The 26090-nt window shown below is 33.9% G+C and overlaps 1 protein-coding gene across 1 annotated transcript; it reads right to left on the minus strand.

Annotated features, from left to right (window-relative positions):
* Positions 1-316: 316 nt before the first annotated feature.
* Positions 317-24663, minus strand: LOC111691904. Its single transcript, XM_023455414.1, has 5 exons — positions 24543-24663; positions 23862-24276; positions 23243-23818; positions 5682-5715; positions 317-2078 (listed from the first exon to the last, which is right to left on the minus strand). The coding sequence occupies exons 1-5, from the start codon at positions 24661-24663 to the stop codon at positions 603-605; spliced, it is 2622 nt and encodes an 873-aa protein (XP_023311182.1). The 3' UTR covers positions 317-602.
* Between the last annotated feature and the right edge of the window lie 1427 nt (positions 24664-26090).

Consider the following 26090-nt stretch of genomic DNA (forward strand, 5'->3'; position numbering starts at 1 on the left):
ACAAATTCTTATGTACATTTTCTTCTAAGAATGTAATATTTTGTACCGTCGGAATACGTTCCGAAAATGTACCACGAATACGTAGTGGCGTTTTGTATGGAAATTGGAACGTTGCAATGAGGCAAAATAATAAAAAAATATAATAATAAAAGTAATTTATAAAGATAAACTTTAACAATATTAATTATTATTATCAGGTCTAGGCAATGGTTTAAAGAACTTTCGATTTTTTCTTGTTCTGCAGCTATTAAAAGGCCTTTTAATCCGGATTGATATTCAGCTATGGCATTATCAATTTGCATCTTATCACAAGAAATCACAAAGCTCATTTGCCATCCGATAACTTTCACTCAGGTTTTTTAATTTTAATGTCACATTTATCAAAGGCCATAGTGGCACGTGTAAATTAGCGGCGCCAGCGGCGACTTTTGTCAAAGGACTTTCGGCTTCATGACACTAAAATTTTGATACCTACTCGTTTATTTTCTCAAATAAATATACATTATTCCAAAAATACAATATGTATGGTTAGTTTTGAATCCACGAAAATAGAATTTTTCAACCGTGAATACGAGAAATGGTCACAATTTTTTGCTCCGCGACTAGTGAGTCCGCAAAGGAGGAGTTCTGCCTGTATTAGATATGTTTATTTTAAACGTTATCGTATTTTGCAGTATGAAGTCATCAAGGAGGGACTTAGATATATTGATATAACGTGGAGGGATCGAAGTTTTGGGATCGGCTGTATCACAGTTTCCATTGATGCTTAGAATTCTGTTGCCTCTTATAATTTCTAAGAAAAATGTATAGTGATCTGGTACTTTTTCTGTACTAATGCATGTGATGGCCCAGCTAACGTTCCCACTTTCTTCATCGCTACCGTATGAATCAGAATCTGCATCAAATTTTACATCCAAGGCAAACACTCTTCTATCATATAGTAGAAATCGTTTAGTGTCATTATTGGTAGTAGAGATATCTATAGTCATAGAACTTCCTGGTTTACTACATAAGTTAGGATGTGTTGAAGAAATATGCTGAAATGCTGTCGCAAAGTTTCCTATCCAGCTGCAACTAGTCCCACGATTTGCAATGCAACTTATTTTACTTTCGGAAAGTGTCAGAGAACACATTAATTCATGGTGTGCAATAGTATTGATATTTCCTACAAAGTCGCATCCTAGATCTTTACTTCTACAGGGGCACTTTATAATTTGACCAATTTTTTCTAGAGAATAATTCCTACTGCCACTGAATTCGCTGGAACAAGAAGGACATCTCTGCAGCTTTTCCCTACATTGTCTACATAAACTATGTCCTGTATTGCACATGTGAATTGGGGGTCTCATGTAAGCAGTACATATTGGACATTCCATTTCTGAATACAATTTATTATCATCTGTGTTTCTTACTGACTTAGCATCATCGTCGAACGTAAAGGTGCATGTAATCTCAGCCCCCAAAACAATTTCTAATGTGTTAATATCTATTTTTTCTGCATCCGAAAAAGTAGGAAGTTTTAAATTATATTTCGTTACCGTAAAATGATCCAGGACAAGTAAGCTTGAAGTAGATTTGCCCTTTAATTGTAATAATAATTTTCTAGTGTGTCCCTTCATGCGGGCAATACGAAAAAATATATTTCCATTATCAGTTCTTGTGTGTATAATGAAAAGCTTATTTTTCCACGAAAATAATTTATTTTCGAAAGTGTTCTGATCTTCAGATTTTGAAAAATGGTACTGATTTTGCCCCAGTATGAGCTCATGGTGGTAAGTTTCGAAATGTTTCATTACATCGTCATTTATTACTTTACTTTCACAGCCAATAGCTGGACAAATGATTCTCTCATAGCTGCAACGAATTTCGTGATCCAGTACCTTTCCCCACGGTATCTTAACAGAACAACCGTAAGCATCATTTCGACATGGCAAGAACATAAATTTTGCGAGATTTTCGTAAAAATAGGCCCTGTTGTCTTCAGGAAGTTTGTAGGCTTCGACACATCTGCCACAGACTATATTATTTGAATCATTAACAATCGGCGGTATGGAGAGGTAATTATTGCACTTTGTGCACTTTGCGGTGTTAGTTTCATCGTCGGAAAGAAAAATGCTGAGAGGCGTCTGGAAAAAACAATAAACGATTTAATAGGAACGTTAAAGGTTAGGCGCATCGGGCAATCTGGGGTATCAGAAAATGACGTTAACACATTGACTGTCAAACTAATTAAAATTTGATGAAAATATTTGTTTTATAAAATTAATGCAATTTTGAGATTAATATTCGCAATGGATTTTATTAACTTTATTCCTATTTAAAATAATGTTTGTAGTAACAGCGCTACAAAAAAAAAGTGGGTTGGATCGTGGACCAAACTAGTGATAGTACTTTGGTCCGCTCAATCCGAATCTAAAGTTAGAATTCCCGGATGTGTTCATATTTTGACCCTAACATCGAGACACTCCTCTAGAAAGTGGTTTTCCAGATTTCAAACCGACTTGAGTGATCACAGATTGGAAAAATATTCGAATTCAAGATCTCACTACATCATATTACAATATTAGTCTTCTCATAAATATTTGAAAATTAGCGGTAGATTTTCTAAAAAACTATTCATGTTTTGCATGTTTTTCAAATTAATGTCAAGGATGAAAAACCGTGACAGGTCCTTGTAGACACTTTATTCAAGTTTTCAAAACTGCCCTTGGATTTACTGTGCAATAATTTCTTGCAGATATGTATATCGATGATTGAAGACATAAGTATTTTTTTTCCATTCAACCATTGGTATCTCGGCAATCAATAGTCGTACTTTCAAAAATCAAATTGAGGCTCAATAAATGAGCTAACTGACCTCTGTATTGATTCAGTATGAAAAAATGTTCGTGAGTGCTAAAATAAAGTCCTAAAAAAAAGTTAAATTTTTTCTCGATATATATCTTTTGTTTGCTCAATAACCGTAGCAAAAAAATATTTTATTTAAAGATCTTGAAACTACAGACTTAAAGCTTCAAAACAATTTTTTTTCATCTCCATTTTTCCCTGAGATACAGTCTTTCGAAAATCACTAAAAAATTCATGAAAATGTTTGGTTTTTTAAATTTTTTCCAGTAGTGTATATCGGGGATCCGAAACTACATAACAGTGGGTTGGCGGGCTTCTCTAACTTCATAACCCCTGAAGCCTTTAACCCATTAACCTAGTTTATTGACAACTTCTACATTCAGGAAGTACTATTAGCGCAATAGAGTGATCTGGAATTCCCAAGGGATAGTTTAATAGCATTATCCTGGGTTTTCCGATGTTTGGGTATAATATCTCGATTCCCAGCTTCGAATCGAGCTTAAAATCGAGCAGGAGAACTTTTCTAGGAAGAAAAAAGAAGGAAAAAACTGCAAATACGGGAGTTATACTTCAACATGTTAGCTATTATGACATCTATTCGCGTGTGTGATCCGCGGTACTTCCTCGAGCACATTCAGTACGATATTACATTACATGTTAAACACTATGTATTCTGCAATATAGAGAATATTTTTTATTTTTCCAACATTTTAGCTCTAGTTACTACTTGCCCGTAAAACTGATGCAAAATATTAGAGACCGAAATTATGTTACATTTTGAAATAAAAGAACTACCCAAAACCACCCCCAAAGGTCAGGGGAATGCACTTGGCAGATTATCGGTCAATAAAACTACCGAAATATTTTACTATTGCAGTCCTACCTACAGCCAAACTGTAACTAGGCTTAAGACTACTATCTCCAAAACACTGAACCCCACATCCCTATCCCTCCCCACCAACTTACTCGTTGTGTATCTGTTTAATCGTGAATTCCATCTCACAGCCACCTAAACAATCGCTACTCTATACTCTCCGATGCTGATTCCCGACAATTGAACACCCACCCCCAACCCAAATCACACGGTTGGGGTCGGACCAACCCCAGTTCTTATCGAAGCCTGACATGAATTTTCCCTGCTTACGGCTTATGAAACCGTTCAATCTTGAATTGCATACTTCACCCATCTTATTGTTTAATACCCTTTAACCCATAAAAAGTACTAAAACTTGCCATAAGATTTTTTGCTGTTTGTAGGATGTGAAACCTTGGCTGTAGGTTCGACTGCAGTAGTAAAATATTTCTGTAGTTTTATTGACCGATAATCTAAGAATTAAGTGCATCCCCCTGACCTTTGGGGGAGGTTTTGGGGGATTGGTGGGGGTTGTAAGGCTCGGTGCCTATTGATAGTCTTAAGCGTAGTTAGGTGTTTATGTAGGTTCGACTACAGTAGTGAAATATTACGGTAAGCCATTTGACCTGTAATCTGTCAAGTTCATTACCCTGATTTTTGGGGGTGGTTTTGGGGGATTGGAAAGGGTTGTAGGGCTTCGTGCTCATTGAGACTTTTGATCAGCATGACGAGGACTATCAAAATACGAAGTTTCATAAAAATTGACCGGTGTTCAATTTCCATGTTTTGTGCGGGGTTTTTCACTTTTTTTTAAATTCTTGTTATAAACAAGAACGTAATTTTTCGTAGTTCGAAGCTATGAAACTTGAAATAAAAATGTCAGTTTTCTTTCAAATGAAGCATGTACTCAAAGCACACATGAAATTGATATTTCAGTCAAATATAATTTATGGCTCAGTAAGGAATGATCAAAACTGGAGTTCTTTTTTCTGCACATATTTTCAATCAGCTTTAACATTTAGTTTCTCATTTTCGGGATAATCACATTTCATATAAGTGTATGAATTTTTTTATAAAAATCTTATATGCTCGAATCCCATCTAAGAAGTAACTACTTACCTTTAGAGAGGAAGAATTAGGCTCTTCAGTTGAAGTTTGCTTTCGGGCCTTATAGCAGGGTCTCTTACGAATATATTTCTGAAAATAAAATAAATGAAAACAACATTCTACTTTTTGAGTCACGATACAAAGATCAAGAAATATGATATGCATACTTGCGGTCATATGACGTCACGTGGAGAGTAAATAACTGTCCGTGCCGGATGTGCAGGCAGTGCCTTCAAAAATGCTAACTAATTTTTATAAATTAGTATTATTATTATCGTGTGCGTACTAAACTGGTGTAAATGTCATATTATTTTTACGTGTGCTGTGATTGAAAATTTCTTACGTAACATTTTTCGGAAAAAATCAGAACTGATAAAAAGTTTGTTGTATTTAGAATGAGGTTGCCATGGAGAAGGTTAACATTCCATGTACAGAAAGCTTATGAAAATGTCGTAAGAACAAACTATCTACATTTTTACTCTTTTGATAGTGTTATTCACCAAAAGGGATACCAAAAAGTTACTTCAATTTTTATTAAAGGTTTCTTTGGGATACTTTAAATTTAAAAAAATACTAAAATATTCTTAGTCTATTATAAAGTTATCTCAAGTTTAGCGAAACTTTTTTATCGAAAAACTATGAGAACGTCTTATAGAGGACATTTCGAAGGTCATTTTTGCTTTTAACGACGATAATTCAGCGACAAATTATAGTGCAAAGCTTTTTGAACAGCTCAAATTAATGAGGATGAGAGAAATCCGTGAACTTTTTGGAAAGGAAGCAAACATTTTGAAAATATTGGATTTTTTATGATTTCTTAAAGATAGTCGAGGATAAAAAATTTTAACTTTCAGATCTTGAAACTACAAATTACCTTTATGTTATCCAACAGATGAATATCCAGGAGCCTTTTATCCAAAATTTTAAATGACAATATAGTTTGATCGTATATACAATCGTAGATAAAAAAGTTTCCGAAATTAGCTGTAGATAAAAAAGTTTCCGAGATTAATAAAATCTTGATCTTTTTAGGGCACTTTTTGTAATCTTGGTTGGAAATTTCAGTTCGAAGTTATACAGGGTGTCCCGAAATTCATGCAACAAAATTCGGTTATAGATTCTTAAGACAAATTTAGGGGACCCGTACTTTTTCTTTCTGCCAACTGACCCCCTCTTTCGGAGTTACAGCCCCCTTAAAATCTGCTCCTAAGAAGCCATTTTTATATCTCAAAACAATGTTGCACGAGAATCACTAAATTTGGTACATAGGGGTTTTATGACATGAGAAATCTCAGAGTGCTACGCTATTTGGTTTTTTTCGTGGGCCCCCTTGTCTTTGGAATCAGAAAAATATGGTCGCAAATTAAATTTATTTTTTAAATTATTAGTTAGCTAGAAAGCCATTGAATTTAGAAACTTTTTTGTCTCTTGATATTTGTTTCTTAAAACGCAATGTTTTTAAGGAAAATGGCGAATCACGATATGCATTAGATTATAATTTGACATTTTTCTCGAAAACATTGCGTTTTACGAAAAAAGTCGAAAATATATAAATGTATAAAGAGACAACAAGTTTCTAAATTTAATGGCTTTCTAGTGGACTGATAATTTTTAAGAAATTTAAATATGCGACCAAATTTTTTTGGCTCCAAAGACAAGGGGGACCATGAAAAATTGTCTTAAGGGGGTTCCCCGCCAAAACAAGTAGCACCATCAGATTCCACATGTCATAAAACCCCTGTGTACCAAATTTAGTGATTCTCGTACAACAGAGTTCTAAGATATAAAAAAAAGATTATTTTTAGGAGCGGACTTCAGGGGGCTGTAACTTCGAAAGAGGGGGCCACTTGGCAAAAATAAAAAATACGGTTCCCTAAATTTGTCTTAAAAATCTGTGACTAAATTTTGTTGCGTGAATTTCGGGACACCCTGTATGTTTGAGAATTAATTTATTCATTGTAGCTAATTTTCCAAAAATAATTTTACATAAATAAGTATTTCTTGTTTTATAAGTTAAAATTACTTACTGGTACTACTCTAGGGGTACAATTGGGGTTGTCCATTTTGAAATCTAATCAATAGGCTTGCAGAAGTAGTTCAGTCCCGTACGTCCCAAGCTAATGTACTCTGCCCTCTAGAAACATAAATTAGTTGTAAAATATTGCTAGATTATTATTGGATTATTATTAAGATTCTCTTGTTTAAAATCCTATTTTTGCAAAAAACTTTGGACGCTCCCAAAGATTTGATTCATTAAATTTTAAATTTTCATATTAGCAGATTCTACAACAAATTCATTTCAGATATCTTCTCTACGTCAGATATAAATATAATAAGTATTAGATTTGACTGATACATTTCACTATAATGTAGCCAAAATCAAAAAAAATTTTGTAACTTATTACTTATAGGTACCTTTAGTTTATTAATCTATATAATGTGTAACTCTTTTTTAAATGTTATTATAATTTTAATTCTGTAAAATAATATTCGTACGAGAGAGCTAATTGATTTCTTCAAAAGATATAATTTTTAACGAATTTTATAAAAATAATTATATTGTATTAATAAACAATCAATAGCCTGAGAATTTCGTTAAGAATATTGAAAGTAAAACAAATTCTGACAGACAACAAAAGGAAATTACATCCACAATAAAAGTTCCATAGGAAAAATTAAGGAGAATAGGTAAGCAATTTAATATTAGAATACTAGAAAGGCAGGCAAACTCCGCTGACGCGGAGTTTGACCTTTCTCTCGGGCCTTCGGCCCTCGGGCCGCGCTGCGCGCGGCCCGAACACCGCTCCGCGGTGCTTTCCTCGCTGGTTAGTAGATATAACATTTTTTAAAATACCCTGTACTTTGATTTTTAAACACCCTGTATATAAAAGTATGATGAGAATGTTTTTCAAAAAAGAGTAGGCCCCGCTCGAGAAAAGAATAAGAAAAGTTTCTTCCAAACTTCCAAAAAAGGCATCTGGTTAGTAAATATAAAATTTTTCATCCAAAGACTACGTAGGTAAGGCAGAAATGGTAAAAAAATAAATTAAGACATCTGCTTGATAAATATACAAATTTTCATTAAAAGACTGTAGTAAATAAAGTCAAAGCTAAAAGTGAAAAGAAACAAAACTGCCCTTAATTCTATAGAACATCTAGTATATGGATTTTTAAAAAAGCGGCTTTTCTTCAAAAGATTTAAAGAAAAAATTCAAAAAATGAATAAGGAAAAATCTAGTCCACCTGTGTAAGTTTTACGAAACATCCTGTACATAAATTGCAAAAAACACCTGGTTGGTAGGGTATAAGATTTTTCATAAAAATATTCCAGACTTCAGTACAAACTGTAGAAATGGAAAAAAATATACCTAAGGAAAGTTTCGTTCTGTTGGTAATTGGATCAGTTTTGTGGAACATCCAGTATAAAGATTCAAAAAGACATCCGGTTAGTCAATATACAATTTTTCATTAAAAGATTTTAGTAAATAAAAACAAAGTTAAATGTGAAAAGGGGAAAAATTGCCCGTTTCAGATGTGGATCAATTTTTTGGAACACCCAGTACGTATATGGATTTTCTAAAAAGCGGCTGGTCAGTAAATATACAACTTTTCTTCAAAAGATGTCATGAAAAAATTAACAAAATGAATCAGAGAAAATCTGGTCCACCTGTGTCAGTTCTATGAAACATCCTGTACATAAATTGCAAAAAACATTTTTTTAGTAAGACACCGTGTGTAGAAATATCTATTTGAAAATTTAGATAGGTAGTGAAATGAGAAAAAAATCCTAGTCCGCCTGTGTCATTTTTATGAAACACTCAGTATATAAATTTGCAAAATGCCTCTGAGTTCTACAATATAAGATTTTTCATAAAAATATTGCCACAATAAATTTCTGAAATATACAGAAGCCTCTAGACCGATAATTTTGACTTGGGTCAGTTATGTAGAACATGCAGTATATGGATTTTCAAAAAAACCCTTTGGTTAGCAACTATATAACTTTTCATGAAAAGATTTAAAAAAAAAAATTATTACATTCCCCCTTTAATACCTCCAATTTGTACAAAAATTCTATATAAACAAAGAGTGCTTATGCTCTTATTCGTTAATAATAATTAATTAAAATTAGTCGTACAAATATGTATTGTTAAAAGAAGAGAAATTCAATTTAATTCGCGCGATACTTGAAGTTTTAAGAACGAAGCATTAGCCCGCACCAGCTCTATCTCTCTCGCACACGTCTATGCCATTGCCGTTTATATTGGCAAAATGACAGTCGGGCGAATCCAGTAGTTTATAAGTTCTATGGTCCCGTCTGGTTTCCTAACCTAAATTACTTACGGAATACGTCAAATATCAATTAGTATTTTCCTTCCATCGATCTATGGTTCGTTGTGATATTCTAACCTCAATTGGAAACGTCAAATATAGCGAAATTTATTTTGACGTTTCAATCTGACATTCTTCGTGATTTTTAGATTTTCGTCGATTTGCGTTCGCGGTTCTTTGAATCTCCATTTCGCTTATAAAATGGCCGTATGTCAGTGAGAAGTCCATGGAGAAAGATATATTTGAAAACGCGAATATAAAGTTGCAAAATTTTGATTAAGCGACGAACGAAGGGAGATGAGGCGCGATTATGCCGCTTCGGATCTCGCGGAGAAACCCAGTCCGTCCGCCAAAATGCTAGTTTTCCAGTCTGACTTGAGACACAGCGCGTAGTGTCGTCGTTCATTGTTTAAGCTGCCGCACTTCGAATTTGCGTTAATTTCGCGAAACGTTCTATGTAAAAAGTTTGAAATAGGCCTTTGATCAGTAAACAAAAAATTTTTGGTTTAAATAAATACATCAAACGTCATCTAGTAAGTCCCGTCTAATTTTCTAACATCAATTGAAAGTGTCATTTTCGCCTAGTAGGTCCATCTGATTTTTTCACCTCGATGTCATCTATGAAATACGCCAAATGTTAATTAGTAGGTCCCCACTGATTTTTTAACCTCAATTAGAAACGTCAAATATCGTCTTGTCACTCCTGTGTGATATCTTAAACCAAAATACGAAACACGTCAAATATCAGTTAGTACGTTCCTTCTGATTTTCTAACCTCAATTAGAAACGTCAAATATCGTCTTGTCATTCCCGTGTGATATCTTAACCTAAAATACGAAACACGTCAAATATCAATTAGTACGTTCCTTCTGATTTTCTAACCTCAATTAGAAACGTCAAAAATCGCGTAGTAGGTACCGTCTGATTTCCTAACCTAAATTACGAAATACGTCAAATATCAATCAGTCTGTTCCTTCCATCGATCTATGGTTCGTTGTGATTTTCTAACCTCAATTGGAAACGTCAAATATAGTGAAATTTATTTAGACGTTTCAATCTGACATTCTTCGTGATTTTCAGATTTTCGTCGATTTGCGTTCAGGGCTGGTTGAATCTCTATTTCGCTTATAAAATGGCCGTATGTCAGTGAGAAGTCCACCCAGAAAGGTACATTTGAAAACGCGAATATAAAGTTGCAAAAATTTCATTAAGCGACGAACGAAGGGAGATGAGGCGCGGTTATGCCGCTTCGGATCTCGCGGAGAAACCCAGTCCGTCCGCCAAAATGGTAGTTTTCCAATCTGGCTTGAGCGCGTAGTGTCGTCGTTCACAGCTGAAGTAATAAACAATTTTTGTAATGTTAAATTTGCATTTTTCTAACACAAAGTCGTCTCGCAAAAGATCCACAATGAGATAACACAGATAAATAACGACATCCTATAACTTGAAAGAGTCTTTAACTCCAACTTATTCTTAACTTTTGACGTTTGGGGAGTAATAGATACGAATGCAATATAGTAAATTAACGAAGCAAATGTACTAATACAAAGGTTCAAGGGTTTAGGTACTATGGATTGGTTTAAAATTATGCTGTTTTAGAGGGCAAGTACTTACGTTTATTCGGGGGACAGGTATCGTAATCCTAGGCATGTCAAACGGTAGAGCTGCGAAAATGTAAATAACAACCTAACCTAATAATAAGAAATACCTGTATATGTCGTGGCGTAGCAATGTATTAAGGTTAAAAAAGGCCTAGTAAGGTAAAATAACGGTTCGTCGCGACCCCACAGACGTCTTTCGCGTTTGGCGTGAAATTATTTTGACATAATTAATCTGACGTTTCTAACGACGTTCCAATTTTCTCCCGGTGGGCGTGTCTTAAAGCTTCAATCTTACGGCTTGCGAAATGGTCGTCTGTCGTCGAGCAGACCCCAAAAAGAAGGCAAAATTAAATATGAAAACGCGAAAAAAACGTTACAAAAATGCCCCCGAACGACTAAGGAGGAACGACTGAGTATCTGTGCCAAGTCGCACGCCGTTTCGAGGCTCGCGAAGAAGAAATTTTATGCGGCAAAATTCACAATTTTTCGGCCTTCCTAGACAGTGCATTTTAACGTATTTACGGCCGCATTTCGAATCCCGCGTTTGATTTCGCGGAAAGTTGTACATAAAAAGTTGGAAGAAGGCACCCGGTCGACGAATATGAGTATTTTCGGCACGGTTTTAAATGAAATATCGTAGAAAATGGGGGAAATAAAAAATAAAAAAGCCGTACCCGGGCGCGATTCGAGGCGATCGGCGACCGTCAGCTTGCAGCGGGAGGGCGTGTCGCACTATCGCCGTTCACACAAAAATTGGGCCGCGCCCCTCGCAGAGCCTGGGGAATTCGAAAAATTCATGGGGAAGGCGTCGAGTTAGCGCGTTCTAAATACGACGTCGCAACGCGGGAAGGACGTCGCGACGCTTCGCGCCGAGACGCCCGCCTCTTCGCGGCCCCTGGAAAGAGCCTTTCGTCCGGGAGATCGGCCCTTTTTCGAGGCGATCGTGCGACGCAGACGGAGCTATAGGATTTTAATATATATTGATTTCTTCAGACCAATAATGCTTCACTGATAAAAACTGTGGAAATTCGCTTAAGATTTTTACATACCTATTTGTAATGGTTTTTATCGTATAAAATGTAAATGAATTGAACTAAATGATACATTGTGCAGAATTACATGTTTGGGTGTAAGTATATTTTCGTTTAGCGATGTATTCTTTCTTTCTTTTACATTGTACATTTTAATTTATAATCCTTTATGTGTTTTTACTATATTTGATGTAAATATACGAACAAAAGTGTGAATTTACATGACCTGATTTGGATAAACCAATCAGATTAATCATGTGATCACCAGGTGTGGTGTTACCAAGAGTGCGTAGAGTATCTTCATTTAAAATTATTGGAGAGTATGGCAAACATTAATTAATGTTGAACTTTGCCTAATATTTACACACACACACACACACACACCCTGGCTAGAATATACGAGTATATCTTAGTCTAGAAAAATTGAATTAGAATTATTATTACCTTCGTTTGAAGAATGGTTGACATCAGAAACTATAAGGCGCATGCGCTTTTGCGAAATAGCGTCTGAAGAACAGCAAATTGCCAACGCTAATAACAAATTTGGTGTTTGTAGAATGCAACAGACTAGTTTTCAATCGGTTGGAAGTGATTAGAATAATTCCCAATGATTTAAGAAATTTTTGGTTTGGTACATAAGCTTAAGTTTTATACAGAAGGAGTGGTAATATTTTTTTATTTTATTAACTTATAATTCAAGCTTATGTTTATGTACTTTGTTAAATACGTTATGCATTGTTTTAAGTAAAAAATATATGTATTAGTAGATTAGAAATTGTATTCATTATTATTATTATTAAATTTCTATTTGTTACGTACATACTTGAAAAAATAGAAGATAAAATACGAAAATATAATTTTATGATTTTTTATAATATAATAGTTATTTAAGCAACAAGTGCAAAAAGTAAGTGTTTATTGTTCGCGACGTGAATTTGTCCAACGGGGCCGTTAGGCCGAGTTTTTAAATTGTAATCATATGGCATTAAAAAAAATGCATTTTCTAGTAATTTCGTAATCCAGTACATAATAAATATGATTGATAATAAAATAAAAAATACGCAATTCTTTGAAACGTATTACAATCTCACAGAAAAAGGACTAAATATATCGCTCATTTGAATGTTTATGTTTGTTTTGATCATAAACCGCTGTACTATAATGACAGATGAGTGCAATAAATATTTATTGCACTAGTGCACTAAAGATCCACTTTTTCTAGTAAATATAGTTCAATAAAGCTGTGTTTATTGCATGAACGTGGAAAAAATATGTTTTTATAATTATTTAAGATATTTATAACATTTATATTTTATAAAATCAGTTATGGACAAGACATACACCTTTGGTACCAAATTCAAACCGTTGTAAATTCGTTCTTCAAACAGAGCTATTTTTATTATAGGATAATTTTATATGAAAACTTTTTGTTAACAAAAAATTTAAAGGTTTGTTTGGTAAATTTATCGAAAAAATACCAACACGCACTGGTTCCATAACAATCTTGGCTATATACAATAAAATAAAAAATAAAAATATTGTGTAAACTGTTACAAATACAAGATCTGTAGGGGAAAAAGAGGATTTCAAAAGAATACATATGTATATACTAGTGACAGTGACCCATTGTAAAAAAAAACAAAAGTTTGTTTTATTCTCCTAAACATGACTTTCATTGTTTATAAAAAGGCAAGAAAGATGTTTTGAAACACGTTACACACATCGTACACTTTTTCTCCCGTACTATTGAAGATAAATCTTTTATCATTTCAACGTAAGAACACATTCTACACACCTGTGTAAAAAATATAGAATATTTTAAAAAACTTGGTATAATTTCTGGTGAAACCGAAAGTAATATTAAAATTTAAGTACTAAAAATCAGTTTAGGTAACTCTGTTTCCATAAATGATCCTCATATTTTGTAATTTTCTCGTTCTCTAAACTGGTACTTATTAGTTACTTATCACTTATTATCTTTTAATATTACACAGGATCAAGTTTCAGACGTCTATTTTATGAATAAATAACACTAATTATTTAAATATAATATATAAATTAATTTCGCTTAACAATAACTTTATATTTATCATACACTTACGTTAAAACACGCTTCCAAACTCGCCAACAGCAATATTTTTGGTACTACACCTTATGTGATAATGTTTAATATTTTATACCTGCACTTAACTGTCTGTAATTCCCCAAATTATAAAGCAGTATTTTTTTACTACCTACGCATATTCCGTAATATGAGATTAGAATTTATGAATTTCTAAGATAAGCCAAAGTGTTTTTCTTCAAGATAATACTTATTTTTTAAATGATCAATATAACCGTAACAAAATATTTGGAAACACTTAATACTTAATGAAAAATTTTGAGGTCAAAAGTTTAGAAGAAAGAATTTGATAATTTTTCATATAGATAAGCATACAAGGTGGGCCAATTACAAAACTTCTCTTCCTTCCGCTTAGAATAATACAAAATAATGTACCATTTTTTATTGGATTCGGAAATAAGTAATATCCGTTTTTTTTTTCAAATTTAAGATTTTATTTTTAACTCTCTAATTATCAATAGGCTAATCAGTGATGATGCCCCTTCTGTAGAAATCCTACGGTTTTGAACTCAAAAAACTCACCCAACCAAGCTCTTAACTCATTGTCGTTGTTAAAAGAAACACCGCGTAAGAAGTGTGACAAATAGCGGAAGAGATGAAAATTAGAAGGCATTAGAATGTAATTTATAATTGTAAAAGAACGTCGTATCGCCGACCAGGTGTTTTTTGTTGAATAGCCGCGAGGAGTCGCCGTAGTTGTTGGACATAGAGTTCCGCGTTAATGGTTTGATTGTTTGGTAAGAGTTCGGAACACTGAATTCCTTTATACTCCCACCAGATGCATAACATTGTCTTTCGAGGATGAAGCTTTGGTCTTGTTCAAGGAATTGCTTTTTTTTTGGGGGGGTTAGCCATTCTTTTCACTGTTTCCAGTTCCAGTATAGACACCATTTTTCATCACCAGTGATAATACGATGAAGAAAACGTTTCTTATGATCACGCGTTGTTCGATGATGACAGAGCAAACAGAAGGCATTGCGAAGCATTGATTCTTATCGTTTTCGTTCAGAAGATGTGGGATCCAAACGCCGAGTCTTTGAACTTTTCCTATCGAATGCAGATGGTTTACTACTCTCTTGTCCCACATTCTATCTCCTGAGCCAATTCCTTTGTTGATTATTTTTATGAAGGAGTCGTTTCGATTGTTTTTCATCAAACTGAACAGCCCGGAACGACTAATGTCTTTAGGTTGAAATCACCTTCTTATAAATGAAAAAACCATTAACAGGCCGTTCGTTCATTCATCGTATCATCACCATATACGACACACATTTCCCGAGAGCAGCTTGAACGGCTTTAGAGTTTTTCCTGTCACGATTAAAAACAAAAAGAAGCAAGTAGGGTAAGTTGGAGAGTTGAAAATTTTCCCCCCACCACTTTTCCTCCCCCCACCACTTTCCCCGCCCACAAACCGGTTTTCAATCAACTAGAGTCGGGGGAGGTCCACGCTAACCAATAATAGGTTGGAGAGTTGAAAATTTACCTCCCACTTTTTTATTCCGACCAATGAGAAGTCGGAGAGTTGAAAATTTTCCCTCCTATCAACCCCCACTTTTTCATATATTTTTAAAACATCATTAATAATGCATTAAAACTATAAAGGATTACCTCTTTTTATTGCAATTGCTCGAATACTGCTAAAGAAATTTTGAAAGCTTTCATGCCATATTTTTATTCAAGGGCAATATCCAAAAGATTATAATTTAATTATATTTTTTAAATTTTATTTTTACCCCTACCACTCTCTTCCCAAATAATTACCATTTGTTGGGTTCTATATCGCAGAAAGTTTTAGAATCTCAATCAGAGAGGTCATAAACTTATTATAGAGAAAAATGTGGAAAATAGTAAATGACTGTGTTTCAAAATTGATTTACATGATTTCATTTATTAAGAAAAAGCGATCAAAATGTTTTTACACACTTCCCATTCGATCTTTCAGTTCAGAAGCGTTAGGTAATTTTTCACTGGAGTATTTGAGAACTTTACATTGTGAACAAATTGGAGCAGTATATGAAAAACTTCCTGAAAAATATAAAACAGATGATATAATACTTGCGAAGATGTTTCGTTGTTATGAGCATTGGCCGACGGAAGGTGATATTCCACTCTGCTCTCCACCTTTTAAGATTAAGTGTTATGATTGCATTTTGGATAAACTACCGCAAACAAGTATGAAAGTGAAAGAAGTAATAGAAAAGCATTTATATGGCAAAACAGCATTTAACGATTTCTCACAGGAAGAAATTCAGTATTTCCCACTTTTCTATTTGATGTATAATGTTAATGGAGAATCCTTAATGCGGAGATGGGCTGACCTACCGCAGAAGTACAGAGTCGACCCAGGCCTCATGTCAAGATTACCTTGTTTGGATCATAATCCAGAATTAAAATGGGACGTTTCACAACCAAAATATGTTTACAAATATGAGTGTTTTGTTTGCTTAAATAATAAATAAAAGAATATATACATTTACAGTTTTTATTTTTAGTAATCGAGAAATATTTACAAAATTTATTTATTTAAATCATTATCGTCCATGTCGAAACCAGAATCTTTAACTATGTCATTGACATATAATTTGCAGAGTATATCGGGTTCCATATAGTCTTCAAGGCGGTATAGAAAACTGTCCAGTTCTAACTTTATCAGGGTATCCACAAGACAATTTTTACAAGCTTCACCTTCCAAATATTTTTTACAAAAACTAGCACCTTTTCCATATTTCTCTGCAAACTCGTTGCATTGTTCTTCAGAATAATATCTTCCCATACCATATACAGCCTCATGTTCTAATTCAAATTGTAGATTTTGAAATGTTTGCAACAAATGCTGTACACCACTTTTAAAATCTGTGATTTCAATTTCTTCTACGTAACACATCCACATGATTGAACAATTTATTGTTGTTGACTGAATTCACCTAGCATCGCGTCAGTACTTATAGCCACTCTTCCAGCGCCAGAGTGACATTAACCAGTTACAAGACTAGTTTAACCGGTATCTAATCCGGTTCAGAAACCTCATAATTTATTTTTAACACGACCAGATAAACCGGTTGAGACATCAGACCGGATCAACCTCCAGCCCCACTACCACCATAATATTTCTTATAAAAGTTAAACAGTTGACGCTTTAGCTCAGTTGCAAACGTGTAAACTAGTAATAGTAGAAAATCATTTAGAAAAAATGAGTATCAACGATTTGAACACCGAAATTGAGAACAACGTAGAAACAAATCAAATAAGAGGAATTTGCCGGGCAGTTCAATTAAATGGTCAGGAGTTAGTCAATGAACTATTCTGTGTCAACGCAGCTTATGTTTTTTATATAAATGAAGATGTTGTTTATAGATTCTGCTATAAATGCTACAATGGATCAGATGGAAAAAACCATTTTCATGTGAATTAAAACTATTTAACCTCTAAAGAAAATTTACCACCGTATTTTATTTGTCATCGCTGTACTCATAGAGTATACAATGTAATACCAAAACGGGCATGTCTGTTTTGCACAAATGTTGATATTTATAGAATAGGTACAATGTAAAAATATAATAAAATTGTACAAATATATTTACTATAAATTTTATTTCACTATACAAAACATGTAAACAAACATAATTCTACAAATACAATTATTACAAATATTACAAAATTACAAAATACATAGCTATTACAAAATACTCAAATCAAAATTATTTACATAATAATTGTTTGTTGCATCATATTCTCTGATTATTTCCTCACCTAATTTTATTAATTCTTGTAAATTGTTTTCCGGTTTCGAAAGTAAATTTTTATGACCCAATGCTAGAGTTTTTGTTTGTCCTGGTAGAACGTACCTTTTATCGTCATGAGAAGATAAAGCAACTTTATTTTTTAATTATGTATACATTGTATGTAAATGTGATCTGAATATATACATTTTTCGATAAACCGAACCACCGTTCTCAACGATTTTTTTATAATCTAGAATATGCAAATCTTTACTGATGACGGTTTTAGATATTCCTTTGGCTTTTTTGGTTTCATCTTCACTCAGTTCAACACAATAAGCTTTTGCTCCAGTGCCATAGAAACTTGTAATTGGAATGCCGGCATATTCATCTTTCATTTTACCGAGAGTAGACAGATTTTTAGGCATTCCGTGAATATTGTCTTCTTTATAATTTGAAGTATCAAACCAACAAATATTATTTTTAATATCATTGTCAATGTTATCTGTCTGAATTTCAATAATTAGAGAATCCGTATCAGTGTAACAAAGAGATGCCTTCTCTCTATAGATTTTTTTAATAAAGTTGTAAAAAAAGTCATATATAATGGTTTTTGAAATATCAAGAATGGAGAATCCTACATATAGAGGTTTATTATAATAAATAGATAAATGTCCCATTTGGACGGCAACTAAATTTTCTGAAAAAATAGATAGAGATTTAAAATTAGGCATGCTTACAAAACTTTCAGCCCCTTTTTTATGGTGAATGTTTTCCCAGTGCGATAAAAGTTTAATATCAACCCTTTTGTCTAGATTTTCCAGTTTTTCCATATATGGGGAGTTTATGTAAAATTTAAATAGATCCCTTTCAAATGCATTTTTTGATGAATTTCGTAATTGTGTATTCAAGTCTATGTATGGTTTTAGCCAGGGTTGTTGCGAAACTTCAAAAATTTTATGAATTTTATTTACCTTTAATCCTTGCATTATACATTGCTTTAAATTTCTATAATGAATTATATAATTATTTTTGTTATGAAGAGATAGAAGGAGTTTTGAGTGTTTACTATTGGGAGGTACAAAATTTTCTGGACAAAATGGTAAATCATTATGAACATCATGTAAGCATTCGGGATATTCGATATCGACTTCTAATACGTAACCTTTCATATAATCATCGTCTATGAGTAAAGGATCAAAATTTAAAATTTCATTACTATCAAGTCATCGAAAGTTACCCATTGGAAGACTTTGAGACATAGCCCAACCATAGAGATTTGTAGCATCTAGATAAATTATAAAAGAGTTAGGTTTTGTAGGGTCATAATCGCGAGCAAAGGTGTTATTAGCAACAGCGGAAAAAATGAAGCATATCAATATCTGTAAGCAGTCCTAGGGTAACACCAGTCTTTCGCAACATGGCATCCCAACTAAGAGAAGGTACAGTCAAATACTGAGCCGGATCTAAGTTATAATTTTGTAAAAAATTTTACGGAAATTTTCAAAAATATCTGCTAGTAATAATACGTCAGAAATTAAGTAAGTATCGGAATACTCACCAAGAGTTTGACAATACGTCTACTGCTCGACTATAGTCATCATCAGAAATATTATCACCCAGTAAGATATCAAAAAATTTTTCTTTTGGAGGCAACTCTGTATCATCAAGCCTTGAAATGCAACCTATATATGAATATGGGAAAACACCTTTTCGACATATTAACTCAAGTATTGATCGGGAAAATATTTTTTTATTTCTACACATTGATAAGATTCGAGTGTTTGACTTAATTTGTCTAAAGATGAAGGTAAAAAGCGAAAGGAATCTAAAAATTTCAGTTTAATATATATATCTTTCCCTTGAGCATTATTCTCAACAAAAACATGTTTCGAAAATGATATATATTTTTCTTTATTTTGTTCAATGACGTTGATCTTCTGGTTTAGAGCTAATTTTTTAATAAAAATATGACAGTCATAATTTGTGAGATTGTGAAGAATTACCGGTATAAAATTAGGTAACTTGTAATTTAAATTACAAATAACATGGGAGGCGCCGCGAAACATTCCTGTCAAATGACAGTGGTCTTTGACCTTGACATAGGAGTCTTCAAAGGGTTTATCACAAATATGACAATATTGACTAGAATCAAATATTTCTTGTTCATATTGGGAAAGTGCTAACATAGGTTGAATATTTTTTAAATGTTTGTTATAAAGTTTAATTATAACTTCCTCGAGTTTTTGTATAAAAATTTCTGGTGCGTTTAAACCGCGATATTGTACTAATTCTGAAAACCTGTCGTCAAAATTACACTTTACGTAAAAACAAAACGAATAAGGTACATGCTCATAGGTTTTTATAGAAAATGAAGATTCAACGGACGGTTGTGCATTTTGAATTGGTTTTAAAATACTCTCAAAATCTGCATATATTACAAAAGGAACAGTAAGCTGTTTCTCAAAATTCGTAAATTTAAGTAAATTTTCAGGAAGTGCTTTTCCATATTTATTAACTTTAATATCGGTGGTTGGTAATTTTGTACAAATAAAATTACAATCATTAGTTTGATGTAATTTTAAACGTTCTGACGTTCGAAAAAATTGCAGGCAGCCGTCACAAATGAATGTTCTACCATTGTGATCTGATTTCTGTGTGGATACTAACCGTGACAAGTTTTTAATATAACAATAATGACTATTTCCACTATCATCAGTAATAAATAAAAGATTTACGTGAATATTTTTACGAAATTTGGTAAAATAATATGGTCCAACAATTTCGTGTTTAATACGACCTTCTTCAAATTGATTACTTACACATTAACGGAAATGTTATTTAATGCTTCAAACTTAGGGATATCTTTAAGCTTAATAGGAAATTCCAAACCTTCAAAATTTAGTGCCGTGGAATGATGTGGATACGATGAAATTTGGCTTGAATTAATAGATGTAGGAAATAAAGCAGCATTCACAGCCCAGGCAAAACACTCGTTGTCTTCATTAACTATATTCACGACAGCTCTCTTGAGTTCAATTTCCTTGGGAAGTTTGATGAACGAAGATGCTCTTAGTGGATTATATTTGTTAATATTAACTTCTAGGGATAAAATTTGTTGCAGACTTCAGCCGGAATCACGTTCAAGGAATTTAGCCATTTTTTCTATTATATCCTTAATAAAATCTTCATAAATCAGAGGAAATAGTTACAATCTGATTTTCTGTGTTGAAAGACTTGAGATCAGACATTTCTTTGCCAGGAATAATATACGAAGAAAATAATTCGAAATTTATTTTTAAAGCACACCATTTTGTAAGATATTCAGATATAACAGCAACTACCTTTGGGTACATTTCCATAAAAAATTCTGAAGGATCGATGTGGTGGTGTTGACTCGAGAAACGATAACTGGCTATTCTAAACTTGATGGGATTATGCAATTGATCAATGCCTTCATCCACCGGTGACATAACAACTTTGTGTGAGTTACGTCTTATATGTCCCACAAAAATTTGTTTTGGTACAAGTTCTCCACATATTGGACATCCAACTAAAGAAGAATTTGCATCATTTTTATCAGTAACTGGAACAGATGAAGTACTCGATATATTTGTGGCTTGTGGACAATCCATTTTTATTTTCTTAAGAGGAGAGCTTTCATTATTGCGGTATGAACAACTTTCTCTAAGATGACGAGCCAAATTATAGTTGGAAGAGAACTTCTTGTTATACGCTAGACAATACACTACTACTGTTGACTTACTAACTTTGAAATAATTCTGAGCGCTTGTGAACTGTAGCTTAATATATACAGGAAACAAGTTTTTGAAATCCGGTTTAGCCAGTTTAACTTATTTAAACGTTTCTATGACTATTAACTTTTAAATAATTAACAGCATTTGTGGACTTGGTTTTATATATGGGAAACAAGTTTTTGAAATCCGGTTTAACTTGTTTAACCAGTTCTTATGAACCGGTTAGATGCTTAATCGATTTTTATTTTTAGCTTCAACTGTTATATTTACACTGTACCTGTGAACAAGGCTCCAGTTACTAACAATGCCGTTTTCAAAGAATTGGGACAGGAAAACTAAAATTCTCGCGTTTCCATTTAGAAGAAATGATGCCAGGGTGTGTCATAACTGTCGGAGAGCGTGGTTTACTGAAGAATTTAATTGTTTTACTGGGTTGTGTAGTGGTTGCAGAAAATTAAATCCTGTAGAAATTGAGGCACCTAAACCACAAACTTATAACAATGTTGAGGGTTTAAAGTGTCAAAAGTGTAATCATGTTTTAAGACACACCAAGATAGGTATTTGCAGAGATAAGTGCAATACTTGCTCAAATGCAAATAAGTCTATGAAGCAAAGATGTCTAGTTTGCGAAGAAACAGGACAGTATTATTGGAATCATGTATGTCCGGTGTGTATGGATAGAGTTACATTTCTATGTGAAGAGACCGGATACACATATTTTAACGAACTTCATTATAGAATCTGCTGGTGTTTAAAACAGGGGCAACAAATACTAAGAAATCAATTAAATCGAGAGTCTCCTTTAATTCTGCAGTGTGTTGTTAATAATTAACTGTATTAGTAGAAATATTGTCAGTTTTTCTAATAGCATGTTCAACTGTATTTACCTTATTATATTTACAATAAACTTATATATCTTTAATTTTTATACTTTCATCCCCCTCTATCAGACACTCTTTATATACCCCGTAACTTATTAATGCTATTAGTTAAAAAGCAATAATCTATTAAATTGCGTCTAATTCATAAATCACTTATCTTAAAATCTGTCAGTCATATAACGTTTATTGTCATTTGAAAATTATATTGGATTTATAGAACCTACTTAATTAACAACGGTTGATGCAAAGTAGGCTATATAGGCTATCATTTTAAAAAATCCTTTATAAAATCACCTCTTCACTGAACATTGTTACAAACAAATAATGAAAATACATTGTTCTTTTTTGCTAGTGGATTATTTTATTATACTTTTTTAAGTATCTCAGTTATTCGTTAATAAAAGGTAAATGGTAATCAGATATTTTAATAATTTGCTTATAATACAGGTATATACAAACTAGTTAAATTAAATTTAAATTAAAACTAAAAAAAGTCTTATCACTTTTAATAAATCCTTTAATCACCTTTAATTTAATTCTTTACTGAACATTGTCATATATAAATAATGAAAATACATTGTTCTTTTTGCTAGTGAATTATTTTGTTAAACTTTATAAGTACACAAATTATGTGTTAATAAAAGAAATTAAATGGTAATCAGATATTTTAATAATTTACTTATAATACAGATATATACATATTTACAAAACTATATTAAATTTAAACTAATACTAACACTAAAAAAGTCTGTCACGTTCTGTCAATCCGAGGGGGGCGGGGTCGAGGAGCATCTGTAACAGAAATAAATAAATTTAAAAATATATACATACAAAACTGTACACATATATAAAAGCAATTACTACCAAAAATTCATCAAAATATGACTTTTAAATTTATATAGAGTTCAATTTTTCTTTTAACAATTAAAAATGAATGAATTATTGATAATTAAGTTTGATTATCTATCTAAAATTTACTTATTCGCCTTACCTGGTAATCTTCTCTGGTAACCCTTCCGCAAAACCATCCATATTTGCCATGGTGGCATTCATATGGTTAATATCTACCATCATCTCCTCGGCGATTTCATCCAGTACTTTGCGATAGTCGTTAATTTTATCTAAATTTTGCATAGCTGTTTGTCTTCTAAGTCTCACCTCGTTAATAAACTCGGCTTCTTTTCGCCTCACGTACTGTTTAAAATCGCCGTACCAGACGTTTTTGAATTCTTCAAGCTGGATGTGTTGTAGGGCCGCTTTCGCCCATATCGATTCAACATCATCCAGCCCGTCATTTCGTCTTGGAGTTGATGTGATCGTTGAGAGAAAGGTTGGACCCTCATCGTCGACGGGGCGTCCCATCGATGTGCTGCTGGAGGCCAAGATCGGAGTCGGAGCACGCTTTTTCGGAGGAGATACTGCCGAAGGTCCCTCGTCGCTAGAGCGTACCACCGAAGTGCTGCTGGACGCTAAAATCGGACTCCCAGCACGCTTTTTCTGCGGAGATGTTGCCAAAGGCCCCTCGACGATGGATGTTTGCAACGAAGATATCTCCTGGCGTATGGTTCTGTCGGAGGTTAGTTAGAGTTATGTTAGAGTGTCTTTAGCACTGGGGGGGGGGCTGTCCAACGCTGGCTGCTCCGGTAGTCCGGCTGGCGGCTGATTGGCTCTGCTGGGGGTTGGCCGACGTCCCTGGCCTCTCGTGGGGACGTGGCTGCTGAGTCCTCTTGGTGGGCGGCGGAGAAATAGCGACCATCCTCACTGGACGTCGCTTGCGCCTTATATCAAGGTGTCCGGGAAAATGCTGGGTCGGTCGCTTGGTTGGACCGCCTACAGCGGGTGATGGCTGGTTCGGGGGTTTGGTCTCTGCATGTGGCCTAGCATGGCTAGGGCCTGGTGTCGCCTCAGGGTAGGCTATCAGTGGACATGGAGGGCGGTCGTCATCCAGACGTTGGACCCGTCCATGGTCCGTAGGTTGCCGTCCTGGTTGGCTGGTTGGTTTTATTAGCGGNCAAAAAATGTAAACTTCTCTTAATAAAAAAAAAACTCAATTTACGTGTAACACTACTACATAGCTAACAATCTCTTTATTACCTCGGATTATAATAATTAATCAGAAATTAATGTATAATAATTAAAAGTATTAAAACCAGGAAAAAGAACAGGTTATGTTTACTATACTACTAGAGGTAGCATGCCATTGCGAAAAGTGTGGCTGAGAGACAGACAGTATCTCATACATGCTGTCTCACTCTATCACGCCGCGATTGGTTGGAGCATTAATTTCCAACCAATCGTGACGTGGTAGAGTGAGACAGCATGCACTGAGGTACTGTCTGTTTCTCTCGCACACTCAGCCACAATTTTCGCAATGGCATGCCTCCAGTAGTAGATGCTCGAAGAATCCGCCATATTCTCAGCGACTTTTCCTAGGGTGGGGGTATTTAAAAATTGCCATACGGAATTCATTCATAAATCATTTAAGATTCCCTACTGATTGATTAGTATACTGTGTTTGTTAGCAACCTTATACTTTGGGAACCTTGGACAGAATCGGTAAAATTTTATTATTAGGCAACCAATAAAACACCCTGCAATTAAATATTCAGATATATTTGAATTTCAATAGTTAAACAAAATTGCTGTCTTATTTTTGACATTAATTTAAAATTTTTATTTAATTTATAAATTTTCTATTTATGTTAACAATGAGTAAGGAATTTATAATGCAAATACGTACATGAAGACAACAATTTTTCCAGATATCAAGATTGAATTGGACAGAAGTGATTATGTAAAACAGAGATTATGTTTAATGAAATCTCTTCAAATACCTACCCTCTCTGAAGCAAAAAGCAATTTAGGGTCGTGTTTGGCACAAATACTCTTCGATCAATGTGATGCTGCATTGAAGGAAGATTTCGGTCTAACTCCTTTGAAAGGAACTGGTGACGAGTTATGGCTTTCCCCAAGCGATCTTTTAATTGGGAAGTTAGCACTGACGCCACCATTCACAGGAAAGCATATACAAGCACTTACTCATCAAGGAATTCTCAGTATGTTTTTAATTTTCAAAAAGTTCATACGAGGTTTACAAGCACTTCGTTTTTACAGAGTGGTTTATTATTATTTTTTATTTTTATTTATTTTTTATTATTTTTTATTTTATTTATTTTTTTTGTTGGATTTATTTTTTTATTTTATTTTACTTTTATTTTTTTTAGTTTTTTTTTCAAAAATTGTCTTCAGACGTAGGGTGGACCTGGTGGACCTGGATTGGACCTGGTGGAGGCCTGGTGGACCTGGACTAGGCCTGGTAGTCATCGAAGATGCTCGAAGGTACTTCGCTGGGATCGCACAGGCTCCCTTGCCTGTGTAGGTAACCTGGATATTGGTTACTCGAGCCCCACGTTGGGCGCCATGTCCACGAACGCGGTGGTTTCCGGACCCGTTTGGCGATGGTGACGTGGTTGGGGGGTATCTCTAAGGATCCCCAGGACACGCTGGATGCGTGCAGGAAGCGTTTCTGCGCGGCCGAGGCTGCTTCTGCGGATGTCGGGTTCGGCTCGCGTTGTGGAACGATAGGTGTAGGGTTCCTCTTAATTAATAAGTAAAGGGGAACTGGTTAACGAATTCTTTTCCCCTATTTTGTGGAATGGCAGACTAGGTCGTGCCACAAGCTGAGGGGAACAGCTNTTTATAAATGCAAAGTAGGCTAAATAAGCTATCATTTTAAAAAAATCCTTTATAAAATCACCTGTAAATTTCTTCACTGAACATTGTCACATACAAATGATGAAAATATATGTTCTTTTTTGCTAGTAGACTATTTTATTAAA

This window comes from Anoplophora glabripennis, unplaced genomic scaffold (assembly GCF_000390285.2).
Source record: "Anoplophora glabripennis isolate ALB-LARVAE unplaced genomic scaffold, Agla_2.0 scaffold663, whole genome shotgun sequence".
In the NCBI taxonomy this organism is placed as follows: Eukaryota; Metazoa; Arthropoda; class Insecta; order Coleoptera; family Cerambycidae; genus Anoplophora; species Anoplophora glabripennis.